This window comes from Thunnus thynnus, chromosome 15, assembly GCF_963924715.1.
Source record: "Thunnus thynnus chromosome 15, fThuThy2.1, whole genome shotgun sequence".
NCBI lineage: Eukaryota > Metazoa > Chordata > Actinopteri > Scombriformes > Scombridae > Thunnus > Thunnus thynnus.
In genome coordinates, this window is record NC_089531.1 from 24,811,829 (window position 1) to 24,839,600 (window position 27,772).

Here is a 27,772-nt window from a genome sequence, read left to right on the forward strand (position 1 = left end):
CCCTGGAAACAGCATCCATTTATTATTGATAACAAATGTGGGAAAAAAAAAAAAAAAAAAAAACATGAACAAAGCCTCAGACAAACAAACCAAACCAAACAAACCAATTTAGGATGTTCTAAGTGCACAAGCACAGCATGCACTGTTGCAAATTTGAGAGTGTCCTTGTGTGTAATAAATTGTTAAATCAAAGCCTATCCACACGGGACTAAGTTCATTATAATCTTCATTACATTTTTCAAAAGAGGCTGTTCCTCAGGCTATGGATTCATGACGCAAAGCACAAATCCATTTAAGTTGGGTTTCTATTCAAATGATGTCGCACTGCACCATTTGCTCCTCAAAAAACAATATTTTCATTTCTTAAAACCTAAATATTGAATATATAATAATTTTAAGATTGTTCTGGGTTATATTTCCATGCTTTTTAATGACCCAGTTAATCCAGTGACTGCGATTCAGAGTTGGCAGACTAAACATGTCCGTGTGGCATATTAAAAATATCTAAGTCTGATTTGCACTCTAAAGCACTCAGCACTGCTCTTATTGGTTTCAACTTGAAAACAATTTGGTGAAATGGTTTTATAATGTGTCTTTTGTTTTCACAAGGCACTCAAGTCAAAGAAAATGAAGTTCTGCATTTGCAATTAGATGAGGTTTAAGGATTATGTAAGACTGTGGAAAATATTTGCAACATCTGAAATGGGTTTCAGGTCTGTTGTTTTCACTCTCTGAAGGTGGATGTATAGTATTTGCCACAATCTGTCAGCTGCTTTGAAGGGATTCAGCAAACTGTAATTATACCTTTTGGTAAGAGTTGCTTCTCTGACTGAAAGAATTATTCACATGTTTGGTCCACCAGTCAATTTACACCAGTATGTGACAAGAGGATTGGCACCAACATCATCTTCATCTCTCCAACAGACAGCTATAACCAGTGCATCCTCAATACTTTTAGCATTGAGGATGGGAAGAAATCACAGGTGATATTATATCCAAAAAATGATAAAATAACAACTTGCAGTATTTCTAAGTTTGGGTGGTTATTTACTATATCACAAATATAAAAACCTCTAAGAATTGTGTACATGATTGATCAAAAAGACATAAAATTTTAAAAAAAAGTTATATAGCACAAAAAGTAAGTTAAAATATCTGCACAGTTTAAGTTTTTGCACTGTAAAATTATAAGAGGTCATCCAATGACTCATCCTCCTGCTAACCCACAGCAAATGAAAGCGTGGCCATTTTTAGTTACGAGGTTACAGGCCAAAGTGATGTGATGGATGGTGCTACACAAAAGTTTGGGAGGTCACCAAAACCAATAAGAGATACCCTTTTGGAGGTATGAGTAGCCATACCAGATTTCATGGCAATCTGACCAGTAGTTCTTGACCAAGTGTCATTTCATGGTCGTCATCAGTAATTGGAGCACTCCACAGTTGTAATATAATGTCATACACCACTCTAGTTTTCCTTTTTGGGCAGGTTCTGTCTGTCTATACGTAGGTCATATAATGACGACTGAGCTAAACGCATGACATTTGAGCAAACTCCATTCACTGTTGGAGACTGTGAGATGCAAATGAAAACTCTGGAAGCAAGCTAGTAAGTGGACCTTAAGAGAAGATGTTCCCGATGACAAAAATTAACTTTCACATTCAAAAGTAACTCTTATTTTTATGTAACTGATCATAGGTTGTCAGTGTGCCCCCCTCAGACAAAACTGAGACCACCCACCCAACACCTCTGCACCCCCTGGCCCCCCAATCCCCTCTCAATAGCACTGTACTGTTACCATCTTTACTATATCCCAGAACATTCTTTATGTCTTTGTCAATGCTTTCACAATGGTGTGGATCCCTCCTGCCTTTGCAGTGCGTGGTGCAGCTCGTTATGATACCTCGGTCGCCTTCATGTTCACCTTGCTAAACTCCTCCACCAGCCTCCTCTCTTCTTCACGCCTCCGGTCTCTGTATAAGGTGCAGTCAGTAAACTCAGCTCCAGGTACTGTTGATCATACTGTGGTTTAACATTTGGCTTTAGCTCTTGTAGTTTCAGACAGTGATGATCTTGGTATCAAAAATCGCTTTGATTTGCTACTCTAAGTACCTTAATGGCATCCATGAGCTGTGTGTCACAGCCACAACTGCTCCTGCAACTGCTGACTGTCTTAGTAAGCGAACCAAATCAGCTGGCTAGACAACAATATCGCAACCTCCCAGCATGCACCTGTCCCTTTCACCTCACACAGTTTGAATATCTGCTGTGGATAATGCTAGTTGTTTATGATCGTTTAACATACCATATGTGGAAGGCATGCTTCAACATTTTGGGAAACATGATTATTTGCCTTTTTGCAGAGAGTTAGATGAGAAGATTGATGTTAGCTCATATACGCTAAATATGAAGCTAGGAAATGGTTAGCTTAGCTTAGCGTGAAGATGGAAGCAGGGGGAAACAGCTAACTTTGCTTACTCCATAACTAAAAAATTACGCCTCCAAGTACAAATTAGCAATTGTTTAATACAAACCAAAATGAGATGTGGTTTTATGCAGTGTTATGTGCTGGAAATATTTCTTGGGCAGACTTTTTGAACAGAGACAGGCTAGCTGTTTCCCCATTTTTTCCAGTCTAAGCTATCCATCTCCTGGCTCCAATTCAAATTCAACAGACAGATATTTGAGTTTTATCAATCTTCCCATCTAACTCTCTGAATAAGTGTATTTTCCAAAATGTCAAACAGTTCTTTTAAAGCATCATAAGAAAGATCTATCTAGTCATATCAATCCTCTTGTCATTTACATGTCATGACAGACTGCATAGCCCTTTGATAAGTAAATTAATTTTGCGTTATTACATTGAAGATGAATTACTTCATTGCAAATAAATGCCCTGACATGATGATACTATACATATATGTTTTGGCCAAATATAATACAGAGTGAATGGAGATGATATTGCACATCAATAATACCTATAACTGCATGTCTGACATCTCAGCAAACACCTTTATTTCATATAATCCTCTCCTTTCAAATGCAGCAACATGAGATTATTAGTCTGAGGTCTGAATAACACATGATTTTTTGATATTAGATTTCTCTTTTGCACAGACTTATCTCAAGTCTGAATCGCAGTCAGTGAGAGTATTGTCTTATTTGATGTCAGTTGTTTAATCATGAATATTATATTGTCACCCATCTTTTAAAGTCAAATTTGTAGAAAAAAGACCTCTGCAGCTTCTCTGTAAGACATGGGAAACTCAGATACACTCTGGTGCACAAGCACTTCACACGATCAAAGCAGAAACCCAGAGCTCCACACGATAAAATCTCCTCCCTGTTCACAATCCTGCAGCTTCTCAACTTTGAAGTCCCAGCGCTGGGTGTCAGGGCCTCCCAGGCTGCCACTTGAACACAGACAGACAGAGCAGCTAAGTTTGCATGGACAGTCTATTCTCTGCAGCCCTCTGAGCAGCCATAGACTTCCTTCGCTGCACGGATGAGGCTGCAGCTTCTGCAATACCATGGTAGCTGTCCGTCTCCTGAGAGTCTTCGCTGTTCTGGGACTTGGTACTGTCCTGCGAGTCCAGCTTCTGCCTCATCGCCCGGTTCTGCTCCTCCTTCAGCTCCACGTAAGAGCGAGAGAAGGTGTGAAAGATGGACGTGACGGGGAATGCCATGAGGAGGATGCCGCTCAAGATGCTGCTGAGCGCTACCACCTGGCCGGGGATGCTTCTGGGCACCATGTCTCCGTAGCCCACCGTGGTCATGGAGATCACAGCCCACCAGTAGCTCCCAGGGATGCTTGTGAACTCCTGCTTGGCGCCCATCTCGCTCTCAGCTAGGAACACCAGTGGGGAGAAAAGGGCCATGGCCACACACAGGAACAGCAGCAGCAAGCCGAACTCACGGGTACACCGCCTCACTGTCAGACCAAGCGTCTGCAAGCCTAAGGAATGGCGGGCCAGCCTCATCACGTAAAAGATCCGTAGAGCTCGGAGGACGCGGAGGACTAGCCCCACCTTCTCCAGGTAGTTGTTCCCTGAGCCTGCAGGTTTCCCTCCCACTGACAGAGAGTCCACAATGAGGGTGATGTAGTAGGGAAGGATGGCCACCACATCGATGACATTGAGAGGCGTCCGCAGGAACATACACTTGCTCTGAGTCTGAATGAAGCGCAGCAGGAACTCCAGGGAGAACCAGGCGACGCACACAGTCTCCAGCACAAAGATGTTATAACACCTCTGAGAACACTCACCCTGCAAGAAAAAAAAAAGCACATGAAGACAGACATTAAGGGTTGTGTTACATTACGCAACAGACATAACACCGTTCCGTGAGGGAGATATGTGAACTCAAAAGGCACTTCGGATAGGGGTGACGTGAAGACGCAGCATGAAGTCAGTAATTAAGAATCTATTTCAAAGCCCGCTTGATTCGTGGGTTTGTCATTGACAGGGGAGGTTGGCACGTTTGATCTCGCAACAAAAAGGTGATTCTGTTCTTTCACAGAACAAAACACGCCAGGAAAGGTGATGAAAGATTCATGAAGCGTAAAACAAAGGCTTTGATTATCTCATCTAGTAAACCTCACTAGACTGATACATCAAACCTGATGCGATCAAGAGGTGAAAGCTGTACGAGGTGTGGATGTGCAGACAATGTTACGTAAGAAATACAAGCAAACTGAAGCTATACTGTGGATTCTTACACTTACTCAGGCTGAAATATTCTCTCTTCTAATAATAATCTGTTTTTTCAAGACTGATGAAATAGCGTTCATAAATATTTGAAAATGTAATTATAAGAAATTACTTGGTTATTAAATGAAATTCATCCCTGAAGGAGAGTGAAAAAAGAAAGTGTGCGAGTGTGCTTTCCATGTTAATGTTAAATATTCTTTGCTTCATTTTGTCCTTTTAACGTCTGTGTGCAGAATAATTAGAATATGCCGAAACAATCAAGAAGTTAAGAAAACTTTCTTCACATACTTTTAAAACTTTTAATTCTTTCTTCTTTGAAATGTCATGTAATGCTGTGAAATAGGTCTTTATAAAACATCCTGAATCCTTTCAGACTCAGTTGATATTATTAGGGGACACATGATGACATTAGTAACCCTTTAGATTTTAAGTAAATGCAGCGTGGTTGTAAAAGTTGTCACCGAGTTTGAATGTGCACAACTTTAAATGCTCAGTCAACAACTCTGTTCATTCCATCTGACTGCTCTCACACTGAGCCTCATGCATTTTTTAGAGTATACACTTCTTTTTGCATAAACCGTGTTTTTTTGCCCTTGGGATGTCAAATTTGCTAAACCCATTAAGGACCATGTAAATCACTGATGGGCAAAGCTGGAGTGGCAGTTTTTCAACACCGCCATCACTGTGGTGGCAGAACTTACAGTAAAAGCAGATGTTTGGGTTAAACACAGCTGGATAAAGATTAAGGCAGCCACTCTGAGTATACCCGGGTCTTTAGTGACTGTTAAAGTTATTCAAAATACTACTTTAAAATTAGTTCTGTGGCAGACTTTGAGACAATAACATTAACGTTTCTGTCCGACCTCTACAGTCTGGATGTGAAAGTGCTGTATGATTTCTTGCATTGTAATCGGATGAGATACATCAGTTTTTAAAAAAAATGTGACACATGAAATTTTAAAGGTGGAATGGATAGCTGACTGGCTGTCAAAACTGGACTAAATGTTGTTGAAAAGTTCATGTTTTTTTTTTTTTACAGTAAAACCTTTTTTAATTTGCATTTAGATGACTATGGAACAGGATCATCGGTACATTTTCTTAGCAAGAGCTGGTCAAAAGCAATTAGAAAGTACAATCCTTCACATACAACCACAGTAATGGAGGCTTTTTCACTTCCACCTGCTACCCAGATAAACTATATCTCCGGTACAGAGAGTTTAGTTTCACACAACGTGCTTACTGGGGAGTAAAAACACAGCATGTCATTTTCTGTTACTAAGAGTCACATCAAGTCTCAATTGGCTGAAGTCCACAGTGAAATTAAAATCAGTTCCCTGCCTCAGCACAGCTCCATAGGTACTTGGCCAGCTGCTAACAGGCATTTGGCTTTGTACACTTATTTTGAGATGTGAAATAATCCAATAAGCATGAGGTGAAGATTACAGATTGTCAGCCTTAATTTTGGGGCTTTCCAGCCAAATGGGACCAGAAATTTAAAAACAAAAGAACTTTTTGTTCATATTCCATCTCTTCAGAATGCCAAAAAACCTTTGGACAGATTATACAGGCTACAGTATTTTATTATTATATGCTGTAAAACATATACATGCTTGTTATTTTGAGTCTAGATATATTATATCATCAGTATCATATTTTCTGTGTCTCTAACTCTTTTTCTGTGTCTCATTCTCTTATTATTCAGATGTAACTGCATGTGTCTGACTCTAATTGCTCTACGAACAGTAACAATGCATCACATTCTTGATGTTTCAGTTATCAATCCATCTGTTGAATCATCATGCTCCTGTGGCAGACCTTTTTGGGAACTACAAAAGTATTTTTCTTTCCACCAATTTTTACTTGACTGCTGGGAGATTAAAGGCAATCTTGAAGCTCGGCTGTTGCAGCACAGAGATTCAAATTCAAGCTGAAATCCGCCCTCTAACCACATGCTGTCATTTCACATCCAAAGTAATAAGAGTCTGAAGCCAAAACAAATAAATGTGCCACTGTCTAAATCCTTAAGGAGCTCGCTCATTTTCACATGCTAACCAGTATGTTTCACACTTCCTCTCAGAGTGTCTGCCTGTGACACATTTGCAACTGATACCTTCCCTTTCCTTGAATTTGACCAATGTATTTGTTTTGTTCTCTGTCAGAGGCTTTCTGGCTGAGTGCATTTTCCACTCCCTCAACACTGAAAAGCCTCTGATGTACGCAGAACCGCGCAGGATCAAATTAAAATCACACAATTATCCGGCTCACCGATCAGGGGACTCTGAACCTATCACAGCTCAAGACAAGCATGTAAACCAAGAAGCGATGGCTCACCTCTGATCTCCGCAGATAAACTTGAGTGGGTGTGATTCACAAACAGGCAGACCTCATATACTGCATCGGTTCTGTCTTCGGCACACCCAGGCTTTTAATGGCTGTATTTACCACTCTCATTTGTTCACCTCACTGGGCTTGACTGTGTGTGAGTGTCTGTGTGTTTGCTCTGTAGCCCAGATTGTGTTTCAACACTTCTTCCTCTCCTCCAGAGAGCATCTTTGTATGCATCTTCAAAAAATAGGAATCTTACCACAGAATAAGATTGTGTGTGAATCCTCAGGATTTTTGAGGTAAAAGCATTCTCCAACACGCAGGAAATTACCACTTCCATCCACAAGAGATGGCAGATTTATAATGGTATGTACTAAGAATCCTAAGTCAAGGTTTCATTTTCAGCACTACACTGTATTTTTAATGTGTAAATATACAAAATATACACATAGCTAAGAGCAAGCTGAATATATCTAAACAAGTATGTCTTATTTTGCTGTTGACATAATTGGATGTCCTGGGCTCTCTTCTACATTGTCTTGTTCCTCCTGCTTAAATGCTTCACACAAATATACCTGATTCATCCATGTGTGAATGAGCAGCGCTGGTGCTCCATGCAAAAAAAAAAAAGGTACACCACAAGCATTAGTGACATTCATTTGAATAAAAGTTGCTCACCCAACGCATTAGCCCAAAATGATTTCTCGCTTCCTGGTTTGCTGCCGCATTGTGCAGCCCACTGCACATGCACACTGGTTTAGCCCCCTCTGCTTGGTCCAAGTCATTAGACTTCACATTGGGATGATGTTACAAACATAAACATAGTTTTTCTTGGCTATGGAAATTTTTGGTGAATATAAAACTGTTATGACTGTTATTACAAAATTGTATTCATTGACCTTATTTGGAAACATATATGTACACAGAAATACAAGAACACAAAAATAAGAATAATTTCACACTGCGACCTCCCCACAACCCACCCATCCAGCCTCATACCAAATCCAAACTAGGATCTACAATCCAATAGTTGAGGCATTTCACTTAAAACCACAATGTCATCCTATTGGTGGCACAACAGGGAAAGTCAGGGGATCATGAATGTCAGCAGGGTTTATCCTCTAGGGGCCTCAAATGCACAATATTTCATGGCAACCCATCCAATAATTGTCTGGACCAAAGTGGTCCAACCAACCAGTCGACCAAGCCAGGACTGTCATCCTTAGAGCCATGCTGCTACTATGGCTTAAAACCAGAAATATATTCCCTGTCAGAGGGTTATTGCAATGCTATAAGTAATAATAATAATAATAATAATAAACTTTATTTGTATAGCACTTTTCAAAAACCAAGTTTACAAAGTGCTTCACAGACATAAAAACAGAAAATGCACAGTGCAATTACAAATTAGAATAAGTTCAATGCAATCAGAAATAGAAACACAGATTTAAGACCATGAAATAAAAATCTTAAGAATAAATAAATGAATGAAAGCATAAAACAAAAAGAAAAAACTCAAATTATAAAAATTTGTTTTTAAAGAGTTTTAAAAGAGGACACTGAGATAGCTTGTCTGATTCTCAATGGAAGGTTATTCAACAGTTGTGGGGCCATTACGTCAAATGCCCTATTACCCTCTGTCTAAAGCCTTGCCCTGGGGATAGAGAGCAACAGCTGATCTGCAGATCTGAGAGTATGAGCAGGGGTATAAGGGGTGAGAAGATCAATAATATAAGATGGGGCAAGGCTGATCAGTGATTTAAAAACAAGCAATAAAATTTTAAAATCAATTCTGTACACGACTGGTAACCGGTGCAGTGAGGCGAGAATAAGGGAAATACAATACTCCCTCATAGGTGTATTGCAAACCCAGTTTTCTAGTCCATCAATTAATATGCCATGATCAAACTGTATTAAACACAGCAGAGAGGTCTAACAACACCAAAACAGTACAACAGCCAGCATCTGAATTCATCCTTAATGTCATTTTATACTTTTAGAAGTGCATTTTCTGTACTATGATGAATTTAAAAACCGGACTGAAACTTTTCAAAAAGTGAGGGATCATTCATAAAAGATATGAGCTGAGAATATACCACTTCTCCTGTACTTTGGCAAGAAAGGGGAATTTGGATACAAAGGGTAATTTTGATATAACTTTTATTTCAAGACAATAATTGTGCATAGCAAAAAAAAAAAAATCTGCAAATTTCAACACATGGTTGTTCAAATTGTTTCAAAAATCAACCTGGCAACGTAAATGGATAAACTGAGTTATTTCATTTCCACATGCAGGATTCTGGAAACTCTAATCTGACTATTTATATCCCTTACCTGTCCACAATGCACCATGCCACTCACCCAGTGCGTGCTGGGATAGGCTTCAGCTTCCCTTTAGTCAGCAGGGGATTTAATAACCATTAGTGCTTATTTTTTACGTGCTACATTTCGCTGACCTCATGCCTGTCTACTGCAAATCTAAACCCCGTCAGTCAAGTACATTTTTCTGTCCTCATCTTAATTCTTTTCCCACAACCTAATGATGACTTTCATTCAGTATAAAACTGTGACATTGAATGCTGGTTTTGGGATTATTGTAGGTAACCAGGATGCCTGAGAAAGTGTACACAGCAAATCTGAGAAGAAGGATGGTATAGTAAAACCTGCCTGAGGGAGAAATGAGAGCAGATAGAAGCTTTCTGCTTTTCCATCAAAGTAATTTTACACAAATTATGACAAATAGACCAATGTTTCCACTAAGTCAATAGCTTAGTGAGCTGCTGTGTGTCTAATCATTTCTCAGAATGATCAAATAATAATATCTTATCAGTCATTGGTCCACTGTGTCACTACAAACCTGGCTGTGACTTATGGTTTGGTGATTTTCCCTATTTCTGTGTGTTTGTTTGCAAGAAAGAAAGTAACTCGAAACTATGATTTCGATGCTGAATCTTGATTAGCAGGCAAAATACTGTATTCCCCTCACACTCAGATTCAGTAATTACATAATGATGATTACTTTGTCTGGAACTTTTCAAAGATATTCATAAACATGGTCTTTGCCGAGAAGAGAACCATAATCCAGCCACAAAGATTGATCTTTTTTTTTAATCAGTTAGGATAATTTATTTATTTTTCAATAGCTTGAAAACACCACTATAACTCACTTGCACGGGGCACAAAACCCAAGCAGTTTTGCTGCCTGTCAATATGTATTTATTACAGTCGTTTCTTAAGGCAGGGCAGCAGAACTTCATGGCCGATGTTTTCTGTTCGTTCCTGGACAAAAAAAACAAAACATCCTTTCAACCTGCAACCCAAAAACTTAAGCAGCTTTAAAACTTACATACAAAAGCCAACAATAGACATTTACACATATTAATGCATGCATGTTACCTGCAACTGCTACTCTGCTAATAGCTTGCACTGTACATTTGCAAATCTAGACACATCAATGCATTGTTCCGTCTTGTACACCTGATAATGTGAAAAGCTGGCCATCCACTACAACCTTCAACAATAGGAACACTGTGTCTTTACACTTTATGCCCATACACTGTTATTTATATCTTATTCTCTTAGCAGTGACAATGAAATTCCCCATGGGGGTCATTACAATTTCATCTAATCTAACCTTATCTTAAGTACCATAGATATTGATGGCTGTTGCCCTCATAGAGTGTATGCTCTCACTCTCTCTCTCTCTCTGTCCCCCCATGTTTAAATACACCACTAAGACTGATGGACATAAAGCGATGGAGAAAGAGACAGCTCATGTAAATGAGTAACAGTGGTCTAGTTTAACGTCTAGTTTTTCAGCTTAAGTGCGTACAGTGTGTTTTTGGTTTATTGTGATTAGAAAGGAGTCAACTCATTTGATCCAAACAGCTCTTACACTACTGTTCCAACATTACAGACAGAGTTTATTTGCATTAACATTTATGAGCAATGCTAATGCAACTCAATTGGGCTGAAAATTATTGTCTTATTGTAAAACACATACACACATTTTGAGTGATATTCCACTTGAGCAGAACACTTGGACATGGGCTGAAAGCTCAGTCTCCTGGGACTCAAAATCCTCTCCATGTTTTGATTAGATTTTGGCACAACTGTACCCTCATATCCCAGGAGGATCATCACTCAATATCCTTCATCTTTTCCACAAAGTAAAGTGCTTCCTGTGTGGTTACACTGGAGAAAAATATTTTTAAAATATTGGATATTACTGGACATCGTTTCAGTTAATGGCAGACAGACTGCTCTATCTGCAAATGTTTCTAATGCAAATGCTTCTATGGTAACAGGAGAAGCATCTTCTAATACTTAGAGTCAATGGCTTTCCCTCTTCATGTGTTGAGAGGCTGTTCAGCTGGATGTGCCAGCAGCTCCACAGGGAGAAACAATTACAGCAAGCAGAACTGGAGTATTTTTCTGTCAGCAGTAACAATCAAGGGATAGGAGAAATACATTATTTAACCTCTTTTACTCTTTTTTGTATATTATCAATAAATCCTGAATCCAAATGGCAATGCACCAGCCTGATAAAACATATGTTAGCTACCTGCGGTGCTATCAGAATGGGGTGTAGATTTAAAGGCAGTAGTGGGGTAATATAATCAGAGCAATATCAATAAGCAATAATGTTTTCAAATCAGACTGAATCACATTACAGGCTAAAAACATCCACACTGAGGAAATACTCTCACATGAACCTGTCACAGCTGACCACTCGTGCTTACATTTAGGTGTTTCCCAATTTTCAAACTTTCAAAATCTCAAACGTGGGTATGCTGCAACTCTTTTTGCATTATTGTTGTACAACACATTATATTTCATAAATTATTTCTGTATGGCCACAGATTCTGCGGTTTTGTTTTTGTTACAGAGCAAATGGCACCAATTTTAGAAACAACATTATATAACTTAAAATTGTGAATTACTCAAATCAATGGTAATTTGATGATACTGTGCAGTTTACTTTTAATATGCCAATTTTAAGTGACATACTCTTCTGATTTTTGTGAAGTACAACTCTATACTTTTTATAGCTTCAAGATTGCATTCAGTTTCAATATGAATAGAATATTTTGGTTCTCTTCCTATCTCTACATCACAAAACTGACAGTTGAAAACAGTTTGCTAAAGTTCTTGCATTAAACATGCCCATGGGAATTTACAGTTTGTACTGTAGGAAAGAAATCACTGCTTGACTCACCAGGAATAATTCACAGAGCACTGGATGAGAAACACAAATCATCACCACCATGATGGATTGCACGTTTCTCTGAGCATGAACAGCAGTATGTCTAATTCACAGTCAGGAGGAATGAGTGATGTGACTTGCGTCTTTTCAGCACAGTCTATGACAAAATTCTCTCTATTTTCCTACAGTTTTTTTTACACATTTCTCTTTCACCCGTCCATACCCTCTGAGCTCTGCTGCCGGTTCCTCTGTGATGATATACAGTATAGCTATGGTTGGGGTGTACTTTAAAGTGGCTGGGATTTATATAAGAATGGAGTGAAAAGGGCTGTGAGGCATGAGCAGAGTCACTGGAAGGTTAGATCCACAACTGGGGCTCTCGCAGCAGATAAATGGGACAGGAACAGAGTTTCTAAAGATGCTTATGTGCACAGAGTAAGCAATTCTGAGGGAGGAAATTGACAAAACACTTGAGATGTTTAATCCCCTATGCATCCAGAGAGTGTGGAAGAGGGACCATAAAATGTGAAATACAATATAGCTTTTCTTTTTATTTGCTTGTGTGTGTATGTGTGTGTGAGAGAGAGAGAGAGAGAGAGAGAGAGAGAGAGAGAGAGAGAGAGAGAGAGAGAGAGAGAGGAAGAGAGAAAAGTCTCTCAGCCACTGAATTCTTCTCTAAAAGCCCTATTAGATTAGACAGACGGGCTAAGTGCGCCTTAAAAACTTCTAGTTTTAACTTTCTTCTCCAGCTCAAGTGACCAAGTGCATAAAGATGGCTGCTTCCTGGGTTTAGGTTGCATTGCCCTCCTGCTTCACAGTGTAATTTCATTTAGGTCAGAATCCACATGTCTGAGAGTTCACACTTCATTTACTGTCAAATAAAAATGTTTTTATTAGGCCAGGACTAATTTTTATCAGGGAATCAAAACTCAATTTGTTAAAGTAGTTATAATCAATATATTTATGTTATCAATGGGTCACATAACTACCTGTATGTGAAAGGGATTGCTTGTAGTAATGAACCCACAGAAAATGATCATCTGACTCTGCAGTTCCCCTCAACTCTACACAGCGTTTTAGCGTCTTTTAGATATTTGTTTTGGTTTTTACAGTCCTCGACTTTACTATGTTGATCTCATAGTGTCATTTTCAGACACAGCAGGCAGCTGTTTTCAGTGAAAATGCTCTAAAAACAGTACACCTACACAGCATCAAACAGCAGACAGAAGAAAATAGCGACTAGCTGGTGAACATAGTGGAACATTTAGCTCCTAAGGGCCAGATATTTCCCTCTGGAGACCAAAGACAGAGCAAGAGTGAGAGTGAATGTTGCACTTTCGTTCACTGGGTGGTTATAAACACTAGAAACTACAAATGAATGCTTAACAGTGAACTGTATCCGGTGGATTTGTAAATAAGCAACTGTTGCCAACATTTCAATGTAAAAGGTGATAATGTGTCAGTTTTGTGTTCGAAGCTTGTTTACAAACAGTTAATAAGGGTTAAGTCATACAATTATAGCTCAAGATAGTTACTAATACTGCCAGTTAGATGATAAATATAGCAGCCAAAGCAGATGAGAGTGGCAACAAATTGGTTTGGTATGAACATATGAATAGCGAAACTGTATCCCTTCAAAAATATTGAATTCATGACACCACTGCCTCCAACTGTCCAAAAAATTATTATTATTGTAGGTTTAAATTAATATTAGGTTAACAAAATTAGTTTAATTTAGTTCAAATGGTGGAAGTAGCAGTATTAGTCAAACCAGAAGCTTTTGAATTTGCTGCCTTCATACTGACAACACTGGAGCAACAAGGTTTCAAAAACACTGTGCTTAACAAATACGCAATATATTACAATCTAGACATAGCTGAGGAAATGATCATTTCATTAGCGTAGGGAGAATCTGTGCAGTTGCAAATGGCCGTCTATCAACACAAATGGATATTAGAATGCTTTGTAATGGTGGAGGATGAGTGGGCGGACTTGTGAGAAAGCGATGTGGTAATCAGCGAAAGCAATTCACCAAGTCGAGGTGGATTCCATGAAAGCATTCAGCTACGTAACCGCCATGCTTGTCATCGACGTGAATGAAGACGACGCAGGAAGTAAAGCCCACTCACGGCACACATGTGTATGTTTTTCAGAGTTGGCTGCCAGTTTCTTTCTCCTAACATGCTAACAAGGAGAGCTCCACAGCCAGTGCTGTCTGACACCTCAGTACACACAGTAGCACATGATCACACCTTTATTTTTCTTTCTGAGCCACTGTGAGAAGGTTTACTTAATCTCTTTTTTTGTGTTCTATTCATTTATGTGCACATGGCCCATTTACCAGCAAGCCTGTAAACAAAAGTCATGCATTCGTAAAAAGTTTTAGCTATATGTCACCTCACATTAAGAGACTTTGGCGTTTTGGGAAGGTAATCTGTTTTAATTTACTTTCTCTAGTGTTCATGGCTGTTAATAATATTTGAATAAGTGGCAGAATGCGGTTTGTCCTTTCTTCATTTTGCTATGCTGGATTTTTCAAGAATGACAGCCACCTCATTATTCCCATAAACCCTTGCGTTTTGGGGTGGCTTCCTGTGGCTGGTTCGAATGAGGTTCTCACTCCTAATGAACCACACCACAGTTCTCACAGAGGAGGAGTGAGACTGACTTTTTTCAGGCATCTCTGGGTGGTTAATTGGTACCACTGTTTTCAGCTGTCCTGAGTTTGAAACATAGTGTGTCTCTAATCACACCTGTCGCTCCTCTGATTCAAATAATTAAAGCTGCAGATTCATACAAGCATGTAATGACAGATGACACTTAATTGGCGATACAGTAAGATGAGACAGTGTTTAGGCTGGTCTTCGTTCAGCTTTCATCTGCTTTGTTTTCCTGATTGATTTTCCCTTTGAAGCTTATGCACTTCATAGTAACACCCCATTCCCAGCCTGCTGATGGAGACATATCTTTGACAAGGGGTGAGGCTATGGGGCTTTTCTTTAATCATACTCTGGTTTGCTGATATCATTCAAGAGGTGAATTAGTGCGATAAGAAGACACTCTGGAGTGAGATCTCCAAGGCGTCTGAAATCTCCGGGGAGAAAGGAGGCATGAAGAGGTTCAGGAGGGAGACATCATCAGCTTTCATATGCCTTTTTGCTCCGCTTGTCACAGACTGTGACAACATGTGTAATTAGTGGGAACAAAAGTCTGCGATAGCAATGTTTCTCTTCTCAAGATGAAAGCCAAACACAGCAACAAATGGTGAGACCCAATGAGAGACCAGGGACTGTAAGTTATGAGGATTGCCATTTTATTGAGATGTTTCTAAGGTTCAAGCATTGGAATTGGCATTGGCATGGGAATGTATTGCTATAAACATAATCTGATTCTTTTTTTCTTTGGGGTATGTTGTTACTATAATTAAAGGTACAGTATCAACATGTAGTCATATTATGACTCAATGATCAGCTCAATTTCATTTTATGCTGCAGGGGTGTGGGGCTTTAAAGATGCCCCCGACAGTAATGCTACTACTAAGCGAGCTATTGAACATGGGATGGGAGTCGTGTCTTGTAAAGCAGAGAGTTGAAATGGTGAGATTGTGGAACTGCCTTATTCAGTTGCCAGAGGAAAGACTGACCAAAAAGATATTTAACTGAGATCGAGCACACAATTATCCTTGGTCGAAAGAGGTTGCTGCAACATTTTCTCTCTCTGACTTGAATTTTATTTTCTGGAATAACTTGCAGTGTAATATAAATACAGTCAAACAAAAATTACTAAAGATCTATAAGGAACAATTGAAGGAAGACATTTGTAAGAAGCCAAAGCTTAGAAACTACATTCAAATCAAAGACAATGACTATACAGAACCATATATAAAGCTAAATTTGCAGAGAAGGCAAAGGTCCCTGTGTGCTCAGTTAAGAGCTGGTACTTTGGCACTGGCAATTGAGGTAAGCAGATATAAAGGTATTCCCGAAGAGCAACGTTTAGAGCAACGTGTTTTTTGTGATCTTGGTGTTGTCGAGGATGAATTTCATTTTGTATTTCATTGCCCTTTGTACAATGACTTAAGGAATTGTTTTTTTGAAAAGATCCAATTGAAAACCCCTGATTTGTTTTGTTTGTCTGATGCTGATATATTGAGTTGGCTTTTTAATATGGAGATTTTCGTTCTATCAAGATTTATAGGAGATGCTTGGCAGCTAAGACAGAGAACATTGTATCCATCATAACGGGACATTTCTTCCATGTAAACTAAATGTTCCGAAATACTTTTTTTCTGAATTTGTGGAACTGTACATTATGATCAGTCATGTGGCCATCCTGGTTATAATAAATAAAATTGTGCATCAAGTCAGGAGCTAAAGCTCACTGAATAATATGCAGTTAATACGTTTTATCTTTGTTTCCATACACAAACTGAACAATGGTAATTTTTCTTGATAAACAACATTTTACTGTACACCTAGTTCCTTTGTGTAGCAGGGGGTTGCCAGATACAATCAATAAGAACAGGTTTTGGTTTTGATCTCTGTATTGGTATGATGGTACCAAACCTGGCAACTGCATTGTGACAACACAACTCCAGGAAGCTGCCAGCTTTTTGCCAATTTAACAACCTTCTTCCTAAATTTTGTGAACATATTTTCTTCAGCAGCAAATCAGACAAGATACAAAAGAGTTGTTGCTAGCTGTTTTTCACTAGCAAGGCTAGTTGTTACCCGTTGCCTTCAGTCTTTATGATAGGATAAACCGATCCTGGCTCTAGCTCTGTACTTAACGCACAGACATGAGATTGCTATCGATCTTCTCATTTTACACTCAGGAAAGTTAAATATTGAACTACTTACAATTTTCCCAACAGGAGAAATTAGGCTTGTCTTGTTTTTCATGATAAAAATTTTGTGTATGCAGAGTCTTTGGATTGTCAAAGGTGCATTCCAAAATGCTATAAACAGTCTACATAGCAGCTAAATCCATCTGTTCAAATGAAGCATCCAAGTGAAAATGAAACACAGTATACATGTATGTTTTTTCCATTTGCAGCTCCCACTTTGTTTACTGGTCAGCTGGTCTAGATAAGGTTTTGGTAAACAAGCTTTAACTGTATGGATTAAGACTTCATGGCTACAATTTGCATAATTATCATGTTATGTAACAATGATGAGCTTATTTTATATTCACTTTGAGCTTTTTTCATATTCATTTTTGGAAGCAGGTCAACAGAAATGAACAGCATGGTGAGAATATCTGGGATTTTGCAAATACAGAACTGAAGCCCAAATTAAGAAAAGACTATTCATTCATTTAAAAATGTGTGAAGACATAGCCTTTTTCCCATCTGCAAGTTGTAAATGCTCCATCAATTACCGCATACATTTGGGAGAACATAAATCTTATGTTGCCACGAAGAAATGTATGCTGCAACAGTGAAAGGAACTACACAATAATCTGGTATTCAAGTGAAGGGAGAGGAAGCCTTGTTGTCCCTGAGCCTTCGCCTCTGTCTCTGTCACGCAATTTACAATAAAGCCCAGGAAGACTCTGTATGTGGGCTGCCGCATCAACCTAATCTGAATTTTACTGTAGCAGCTGTTAAGCACACATCCCTAAGGCTGTTCTGGAAAAATAGGAATCCTGAGACCGTTGTTCCTTCTTCATAGAGCCATAACTACAGTGTTCCTCATGAAAATCTGTTCAGCATGTAATAGTTTTAACATTTGTTCTTCAGTTACAGTCCAGTGAGATCATTTATGAAATGCAAGGTCTTACTAAAAAAAGTTAATTTTACTTGCTGGGACCTATAATTCATGATATTACATTACTGTCTTCCTTATTACTTTTCTAACATCGGTAATTGGATCCTGTCCTACCTTTCATAGTTCAGAGATGCCTTGCTTTTGCACCTCTTTGTTTAATCATGGTTCTAAATGATTTTGCTGCCCAATGCTGCGGCCATTGCTAAATGAAAATCCAATAACTCACAAGACTTCATTCCAGAAACTAAATATGGGGAACCAAAAACGAGTTCGGAATTTTTGGATGATTTTAATTGAATGTGTGGATAAGAAACACTCAGGAAAAAAGTTATTACTGAAACTGATTATGGACGAGACAAAGTGAACTCACCCTCTCCTCCTCCTCTCGGAGGTCTGGCATGGTGCTGACACACAGCGTCACAGCAGTGATGGCTACAAACAACACTGACAGACAGGCAAAGATCTTCCCCGGCAGGCCAGAGTGGGGGTTCTCCACCATGTCCCTCAGTCTCCGCATGCAGCCCCCCGTATGGCTCTCTTCCTGTAGACCTACTCCAGGAGGCTGCTGGCTCTCGTCGCAGGACTGTGGCAATGTGAGCTCGGTGTCCTCTTCCTCCAACCTCTGCTGCTCCTTGTACTCCTCCTGCCGGAGCCGCAGCTTCCTGAGGCAGCACCAGTCCAAGTTGTTCTCTTCCACGCCCCAGTACAGCAGCTCCTCTTGAAAGGAAAGGGCACACATCTCCCTCAGGAGCCGCAACTTCCCTGCGGCCAGGAAAGTGACGATGGTGCGGAAAGCCGATGGACTTCGGTCAAAGAAATACTCGTTGCGGCTGCCGTCGTAGTCGTCACACACATCCATGATCTCGGCCTCATTGCTACAGCTGCGTAGCTTGCCCAGCCTCGTCAAGGGGAACTCATCCAGCGTGGACCAGGGGATACGGTACTTGATGCCCCCCACGTTAATAATGGCTGCCCCATCATCTCCATCCTGTTGGCGGGGCTGAGGCTGGAGCAGGAGCTGGGCTCGCTTGTAGAACAAACCCTTCTTGGAAGTGACTTCCAGTGGGTTCTCCACACGGTTGAAACGGAAGGTGGTGAACTGGTGCTCAGTGCTGCCTGCCAGGAAAGCCACCTCCTGGTACATCCCTAACACTCTGCTGGGGGACCCTGTCCTGCACAATGCGATGGGAGAGGAGCTTCACAGAGAATGTGAGGTGACCAGGAGTTTGTCACCCATTCAGCAACCCAGCACGTCTCTGTAGGACAGAAAACCAAATTCAAGTTTTGGTTACTTTACAATCTTCTTACTTTCAGGGATTGCATCATTAAATCCAAACTATCCAAATTATATCATAGCATGCATTGTGGAGAAAGCAGAGAAATGTCTCAGACAGGTTGTGAGACAATAACAGGTCTACGAGGGTCAGTATGCTTCAACTAAAAGCACTTCAGTTGAAGCATACTGCAGCATAGCACACCTTTCCGATGTTGGATTTGTGGGGGCTACGTCCAACATGTTTTGAAACTGTCCAAAACTGAAAATCCAACACTTCACTTGGCTCACTTAATACAGCAATCAGCTGGGTGTGTGGAGGTAAAAAAGTAAGCAGGATTTGAACTTCACTCTTAAGTTTGTAAGTTTTTATCCCCACTTGAATGATTATCACGTCTTTCCCTTCTCTATGATGGCGGGTTTTCCACTCGCACCTTTAAGTGTGGCTTTTCCGAACAGGTAAGTAACCCTTTAGTTGTGTTTGACACATTGTACAAACTGGTTGATTTTGATCATACCCCGGCCTTAACTGTGTTTATAGTCTCTAATCTACCTTACAGTAGTTGCATGTCTTCAGATTGTGAAAAGAAACAAACACGGCATACAATCCCCACATGTGAAGAAATCATACACATTGTGTCCGATCTTTTAGCTTTTAAAAAAGGCATCAGCTATGGCTACAGAACCAGTGAAATAATTTACCGACTACTGGCAACAGGCTGTTGGTCCAGATTGGTTTTCCATGCCAATAGCAGTTTGCTCCCTCTTGTAGACCACTAACTGGACATTTTTTATCATCATGTCAGGCATTTTAGTGCTGTTAAATGGGACATTTTTACTGCATTTTACTGTTTTAACCCAAACCATGATCTTTCTCTAACCCTAACCAAATGGCTTTTGGGTCTAAACCAAACCATTTTAACCCAAACCATGGGAAGGATTGGCATATCACCTACAAGCAAAAATGTTCTTCCATTTTGAAACTATTTGAATTAGAGCAGGTGATCTTGGGTAATCAATACCAATTTGCATGCGTAATAATTCCATACCAACAATAGACAGATTAGTGACACAGAGGAATCTGTACCAACAGCCACTTCCTTTAAAAAATACCTTTCCTATCAGACTCAGCACAGAAAAATACATTCTGTTAATGAAGACCCACAAGTCAAAACAGGTTGTGTTTTTTTTCAAATACAATTAGTCTAATTGCTCAAAGAAGCTCAAAGAAAAGCAACCCGATGTCAAGCTTTGGCCTGAACTCTAAGCAGAGGAATTAATAATGTTGTTTTTTCTATTTACTGCATCAACGGGCTGTGGAACAAGACAATTGAAAGCATTGTTTCATTAATTGTTGGAAAACACAAAAACAGTGAAGACCTAATCACTGAGCCAGATATGGACTAAAGGAAAGCATACAACAAACCAGCTGATGTACAACAAATGTGGAGTAAACACATGCTCAGTGTGTAATCCATGTAATGATTTATTTATTTCAGTTTTATGGCTAGAATTAAATAACTGATATCTAGTCCACGTTTTCTTTCAAGGACCAAAATTCAAAATGAAACCATAACATGCACAGCTATTAAACCAAATCCACATAGTTGTGTTTCTTTCAGTGTATGGCACTGTACTAGGTATTTAAATAATAAAGCACTAGAGAGAGTTTTCAGTGAGATTTATGTGCTGCTTTTTTGCTGGTAGTGGTGAAAACCACTTTCAGCCACAACATCTGCAACTAACTAAAAATGTATGAAAAGAAAGAACTAATGGCACAAAATGACAAAGTAATAAGGAAAAAGGGAGAAACTTCACAGGAACATGAGAATGATTTCCCCTCGGATGTAGTTAATGGCAGTGTCAGAGTGAAATAAAAGAGCAAGAGGAGTAGGGTTGAACAACTGATCACACTATGCTGATGAAAGCCTCTTAGGTCCAGCTTTGGTGTTTTTGCTTCTCTAGAGGTTGAGGAAACATTACCTTTGCACTTATAAAACCTTTCCAAACAAAAATTTAGAATCTAAAGAAGCTACAGACACTAAAATCAATGAAGATCAAGCATAAAAAGGCTCCATCACAGCAGTACACACTAACATGTCATCACTCCCTGATCAAACAGTAAAATGTGTCAGTCCGTGTGCATTGGCTCTTTGCACATCTTTTGAAACAAGCTCTTTAGATCCAATTACACATTTCTGAAGCCATGTTTTCTTTACAAGCTGAGACATTTCTTGTTTTATTTAACTCGGGCATCTGGATGCACAATCCAGACAGCAAGGGCTGTACTGTAAGTATAGCAACAGGCCAGTGATCCTTTACTCACTAAGGATGACTGTGCTGGACCTGAGGCAGTGGGGCTGATGTAGGGAGGTCAGGCACATCATCACAACAAATTAAGAGTGGGACCCCTCCGGATATCCTCAGTTTGCTTATCTATTGTGGGGCCAATCATTTTGAAACAGGCCACATTCACCAGGGGGGAGGGGGGGTTGATCAGAGAGCTGAACCTCTACAGCAACTCAGCAAAGTGCTTCTGACAGGAGCAGTTTATTGAGCATGACACTGCAGCCAGGGGTGGCTTCAGGAACACAGAGAGAATGAATTCAAGTTACATAGGAGGAGCTAAAACCACAGAGGGAGAACATGGCTATTAAGGTTTATGGAGCCATGGATATCTTACATTTATGATCAAATACATGCATGATAAAGGCTTTCACACGAGGCCTGCGGTCTAGATGAGAAGAAGGTACAGTTCAGTTTTCATTAAAAATACCTTTCAGAATTATTGGCATGTTTGACGAAGTTTAACAACAAAGAAAACTATACAGTTATTGACATGTAGTTTTTTCATGAATATTTAGGTTTCTTTATTGCAACTGTTCATAAATGCAGCCAACAATTTCGATGATTGCTGTTCCAGCTTTTCATATGTGAAAATTATCTATTTTTCATATCATTGTAAACTGGATATCTTTAGGTTCTAAATGGTTTATAGGGCAAAACAATCAATTTGAAGATGTAACTTTGAGTAGTGAGGGAAATTTTCACCATTTTCTGTTATTGTGTAGACTAAACTATTAATTAATTAATTAATTAATTGACATATTCGTGATAATGAAAATAATCCTGAGTTGCAGCCCTGCTGTGTCCACAGTAATGTAATCTTGGACTGTTTGCAGAGGAACCCAGACATACATGAGCCCAAAGTAAAGACAATTTTCCTATTGCTTAGTGATGGAAATAACTGCCAATTGCTGTAAAATGTCTAGAAACATGGCATCAATTTATAACATTTTCAGAAAATAAGTTATTTGTATTGAATATGTTATCCCAGTAAATGTAAACTGAGATAATAATCTAGTACCAGAGCTCTTTTTATGATCCAGTTTATCTTTTTTATTCTGTTTTGCTTTATTCATTCTTTAGATTGTTTGTTTAGTGTCCGTTATCTGCATTTTTCTTCAATGTTATGCGTTTTGAAAGGCAGTAAAAACAGAAGGCTCTGACAACACACACCTTTTAATTTAACAAACTAAGCTATGAATACAACATATAATCTATTAGGTATGATTTTGCTTCTTTCTCAAGTACCTTAAATCCCTCTCATTCTGATTAGGCGAGGTGAGTACAGCATATGAGGTCATGTTCTTTGCTTTTCTCCTCAACACAAGAGGCTTTTGCCACAGACCTGTGACCCTAGATGCTTGTGTGTCAGAAGCTGAGTGTGGATCTGAGAGAAAAGAATCGATTAAAAACATTCCCTGGACTTCTGTTTCCTCCTACAAACCTGCTTGAAGACCTGTCTTTAAAGAAATGCTTCCAAGGTGGATTGAAATAAAACTGCAGCTGCTGATGTGTCAAAGTCACCTTTCTCTCTTTCCTTCTTCAAAAAGAGTACCTGCAGAATAGCACTTTTAAATGCTGCATTGTTCTTTTACCACCAGTTGCTCGTGCAAATTTTATTTTACTTGACTGTTTGCATAAATCTGCAACCCATGCATCACTAATACATCCGCCTTCCCACATCCACTCAATCTTCATCTCTGTAAATCGCCTGAAGCAGAGGTCTATTTTGGGACACAGTGATCTTGAGTGACACTCAACCATCACCTCACCGGCCGCTAAATGACACTGATTGGCCTCATCAGAGCAACTTTTTGTTGGGAACAGTAGGTCTGTACTCAAAAATATGAGGACAATTAAGTTTTTTTTCCTGCAGAAGCAGTGCAGCAATCAGCGGAGAAAAATGATTTCATAATCCAAAGTGACGCAAAACATCTCTCTTGAATTGCAATAATCATGGAAAGAGTACTTCTCACAACACAATCACACACATAAGAGTCTGAGGGGCAGAGATGGAGAGCACCTTTAAGATTATGAGTCACCAGAACTGATGATTTTGTTGACCAGCTGGGTTTTATCGCACTAGAGAGATGCTTTATTATTGATTCAGTTCACAATGTCTGACATAGAATATAGCAAAAAAAAAAAGAGGTGGTCAATATCATTGACTTCTTTCTTCAGAATGACTTATAAATGAACTGAATGGATTAATCAAAGTAGAGAATAATTTCTATACCCCAAAGACAACTCATTTACTTCTTAACAAGCATTAAAAGCTTTAGAAAAACACAACCAAACTTTTGAACTCTTAACTCATTCACTTAAGAGCTGTACAATTCTTATTCAGGGCCAATTTATGTGCAATTGATCAACCACCTTCACAGACAAATCTGAAGATGTTTCCTTGCACATTCAGGAATGGAAAACTGTGATGCTTCTTCTCATCAAAGTGATATGGAAAGTATTTCTTGGTTGGAATACAGCGTAACTAAGGACGCAGTTTTCTGTAAAATATACAGACCTTTTTCCCCCACGGAGCTCACTAACATTTTTGAGAGACATGTTTGTGTACAGGAAGCACCTGCAACAGATATCCGAAAAGCCTCACTCAGTTTCACTGGACAAGTTTCAAGGCTACAGGGCTGGCCAAAATGCGGGCAATGGAAAATGTGTTAAATCAGATGAAGCGTGAATCCACGGACTATTCCTGTATCCAGAGGAACAAGTGCGATTTCTGTTTTAAGCTGAAACCTTCTGTGTGTTCTGTTTGCATGTTTAATTGCCGTTTTTCAGAGTTTCAAATGCATCCTCTGCATTTTCTGCAGGGAAGTCAGCATATGATAACAACGCAAGAAACACAAGACTTGGCTGCTGTTGCAGCACATAAATAACAGGCTGGATAAGCTATAAAAGGTTTGTGTCTATAATCTTGTGCACAGCCTGTGTTTGACTGACACTCTGCTTGCTGGGCATGTTGCACTGGTTACTGCGTTTGTGATGTAAAATGTTACAAAGTAAAATTGTCGCTGTTATTTCAGCTTTTCTTCTTCAAATGAACACATCAAGTTTTCTTCTCTGGGAAAGTCAAACTCAAAATACAATTTCTGTTCATGCCACTGCTGGGAACTTCAGACCCAAACATTCAGTCTCTCACACTTTACATGAGTACTGCTTTTCAGAAGTTTCAAAAGTACCATGACAATAATTGAAAATGAAACCTACGCTTCAAGCTTAACAGTCAGTGTCAATCAGCTGATTCAAAGGGTTGGATTTAACGAAGTGTGAGACAGGGAGGAGAAGATAATGGGCTGAATAAATTGCTGGAAGGGAAAGGATATATTTGATGGTGAGCCTGAAAGCGGAGAATGTGACGTTTGTGTGGAAGCACAGCTATTACGACAGAGAGAGAGTTTAAAGATCACAGAATACAAAAAAAAAGAACAACAGCCACCTTCTTAGCAACATATCTTCTCTCTTCTCATTACTCTATTTTATGTTCTCATCTTTCTTATCTCTTTGCAAAAAGCAGAGGTACAGCAGCAGCTCTCTATCTTGTGTCCTCGTGGCCTGAGAGTCTGCAGGCTCTCTGCCCACCCAACGCTTTCCTCCCATCGGCTCACCTTCAGCTACAGAGGAGGAGGACTAATGAGTGAAATGAGCTGTTGTAGTGTTTGGTTTCAGGGCAAACCTGATGCACAACATGTTGAAAACCAAGGCGATACAGAACAGATTGCCATATTTGGCACAATCTGTTCTCATTAGATTGTTCTTAGTGGTTTCAAGGGCTGGCCGGTGTGTGCTTCTTCGGTACGTGTATATACAGCACAGGAGAAACACAAGCATCCGTCTCTATACGTCAACAGGTTAATGATCCCGGCACAGGGAGGGAGTGACATGTATATGGTCAATCCATACCAGAAAGTAAGAGGGGGATGCCGATGAAAAGCATGATGGCCGTTTTAAAAGCTTCTCATCTACTTTGGGTGTAACTCCTTTGCTCAAATATTGACGGGCAAATCCAATTAGCTGCGGACAATCTTCCAGAAAGGTAAGGTTTGTCTAATGAGAGGGGGAGGGGGTTCAGAGTCTGCTGCACAATGACAATGTAGTCTCAGACGAATTTGATCAGATTTGAGGACGATCACTGTTGCCAGTCAAAACATCTGAACCAAAGGTCAAGCTCATTAAACATGCATGGAAACCATCCTAAATGAGAGGAAACATGGTATATTAGCCCTGCAATGCTCCCCATAGGAATACTTTAATAATATCACAGGAGAAAATACCACAAGGACACTTCTGGAGGCACTGAGGGTCCCTTCAGGAAGATTATAGAATTGTTATGGTAATGAATTAAAAGTACAATGAAGACATTATTAAAGCATTAATTAAGAACTAATAGTCATGTATCTGCTTTATTATAAGTTTGTCAAATAGTTATGAAATGGAAAAAAGGGAAATATCAGTGTACACGGATTGTGCCTCAGTTATAAAAGACTTGGATCCATTGTGTGCTCAATATTTGATAGTACTGATGTTTTTTCAAACGCATTTCACAAACCACAGCCACGTTACGTCATTTCGACTTATTTGTGGGTCTATTAAAGCAAAACGCGCCGGTAAAATGATTAGAAAAATCCTAGTTGTCAGACTTACCCAGTGTGTTGGGCTTGTGTCCATCTGTTTCAGCTTGCTCGCGCGTTCGCACCCCTCAATATGCAGCATGCCTTTAAGTTTTCCACGCAGATGGTCTGGGACATTGTAGTGCAATTAACGCGGAGCTCAATTTGCAGCGCGCACGGAGTTTCAATGCTTTTAAAGTCGCTGTTTAAACGTTCAAAATATAAGCTCGGCGTCTGGCAAGCCCCAAAACAATCACTTGCTCCATAGGAGACGCCAAAGAGGTAGAAATGTTATCCCACATCAACACAGACTCTGTCAGATTGCTCTTCTCTCCATCAGAGAAGACGTGGCAGATGTGCAGAGGTGCGTGTGTCGCTCAGAGCAGGTGAAAGGCTGTTTCCAGCTCACTGATGGTCTCACCGCTCTGACTCTTCATGTGCGTCCGGAGCTGCGCTCCGCGGTGCGCTGCGCTCTGCCAAAACTGCGTTTCTGGGAAACCACGATTGCTTCAGTACAATGTTACAGCGTCAGGGGGAGTGTTTGTTATGTATTTCTCCTCACTGTTATTAGAGAAGCAGGAACTCTTTAATTGTTTTTGTAGCCTTGTAAATCATTTTCCCCAATCATGGAAAAGTCATTACTGGGCACCGAAATGTGCTTTTAATAGATTTAGAAGAGGATCAATGTGGGACGACTAAAAAGTATTAGTCGATGTGGGTTACCAAGCTGTCATCTTACATCAGATGAATGATGATCTACTGGGATTTATTTTTTGGATAAAGATAATATATATATATATATATATATATATATATATATATATATATATATATATATATATATATATAGGCTATATTATGCATTTTGGAAACATTTGTGCGTCATCTTGTGCTCGTCGAGATGAATTTTTGGAAAGCTTCCCAAACTGAGGGAGAAGTGAAAGAACTGGCTAATAAAATGGGACATGCACAGAATTTACAGCTTGCTCTTGTTAGCTGAATCAAAGATTCTCATCCACTCTGCTTGACATAAAGTCAGAGGCAGACACACCCAGCTGATACATTGGGTTTGGCTTTGCAGACCAGTAGGCTACCAGTTGAAAGCCTGACTCACTGGCTTATCTTTAATTTATCCCAGTCTGTCAACACGACGTCAGCTCAGCTGAGTCTATTCAAAATAAGCGACAGCAGAGAAACAATAATTGCATGAGTCTGATTGATGCTAAAGTAAACACTGGTGAAGGCAGTAGAATCATCCATTTGCAGGATATCTGTTTTTCTAAATGCCTGCTAACAGCTCAGGGTTACAGCTGCAAATGTGGTGACATAAAAATGACTCTTTTAATGATAGGAACCGTTTTCACTGACTAGAAATAGAAACATGGCCAGCTGATTGTGATTGGTTAGAGAAACTACCATTCATTCATCATTCAGAAGTGTCCTTGAGCAAACATTGAACATCCACCAGCGCCAGAGGTGCTGCTATGTGTCTGCCAGCCTGACCTCTGACCACCCTGACAATG

At 39.6% G+C, this 27,772-nt stretch overlaps 1 protein-coding gene across 1 annotated transcript; it reads right to left on the reverse strand.

The window, feature by feature from the left end:
- On the reverse strand, nt 1-26,738 carry kcng2 (potassium voltage-gated channel, subfamily G, member 2). The gene is made up of 3 exons (XM_067611511.1): nt 26,284-26,738; nt 18,379-19,264; nt 1-4,265 (listed from the first exon to the last, which is right to left on the reverse strand). Exons 2-3 carry the CDS (start codon nt 19,150-19,152, stop codon nt 3,438-3,440), a joined length of 1,602 nt encoding a protein of 533 aa, XP_067467612.1. The 5' UTR covers nt 19,153-19,264; nt 26,284-26,738; the 3' UTR covers nt 1-3,437.
- Nucleotides 26,739-27,772: the final 1,034 nt, after the last annotated feature.

What these genes read in the sequence shown, in the direction of transcription:
- kcng2 (XM_067611511.1), bottom strand. Translation starts at nt 19,152, where the DNA reads ATGTACCAGGAGGTGGCTTTCCTGGCAGGCAGCACTGAGCACCAGTTC. An exon ending in TCCGAGAGGAGGAGGAGAGG is followed by an intron (nt 4,266 to 18,378) that starts GTGAGTTCACTT and finishes TTTTTCTTGCAG; the next exon opens with GGTGAGTGTTCTCAGAGGTG.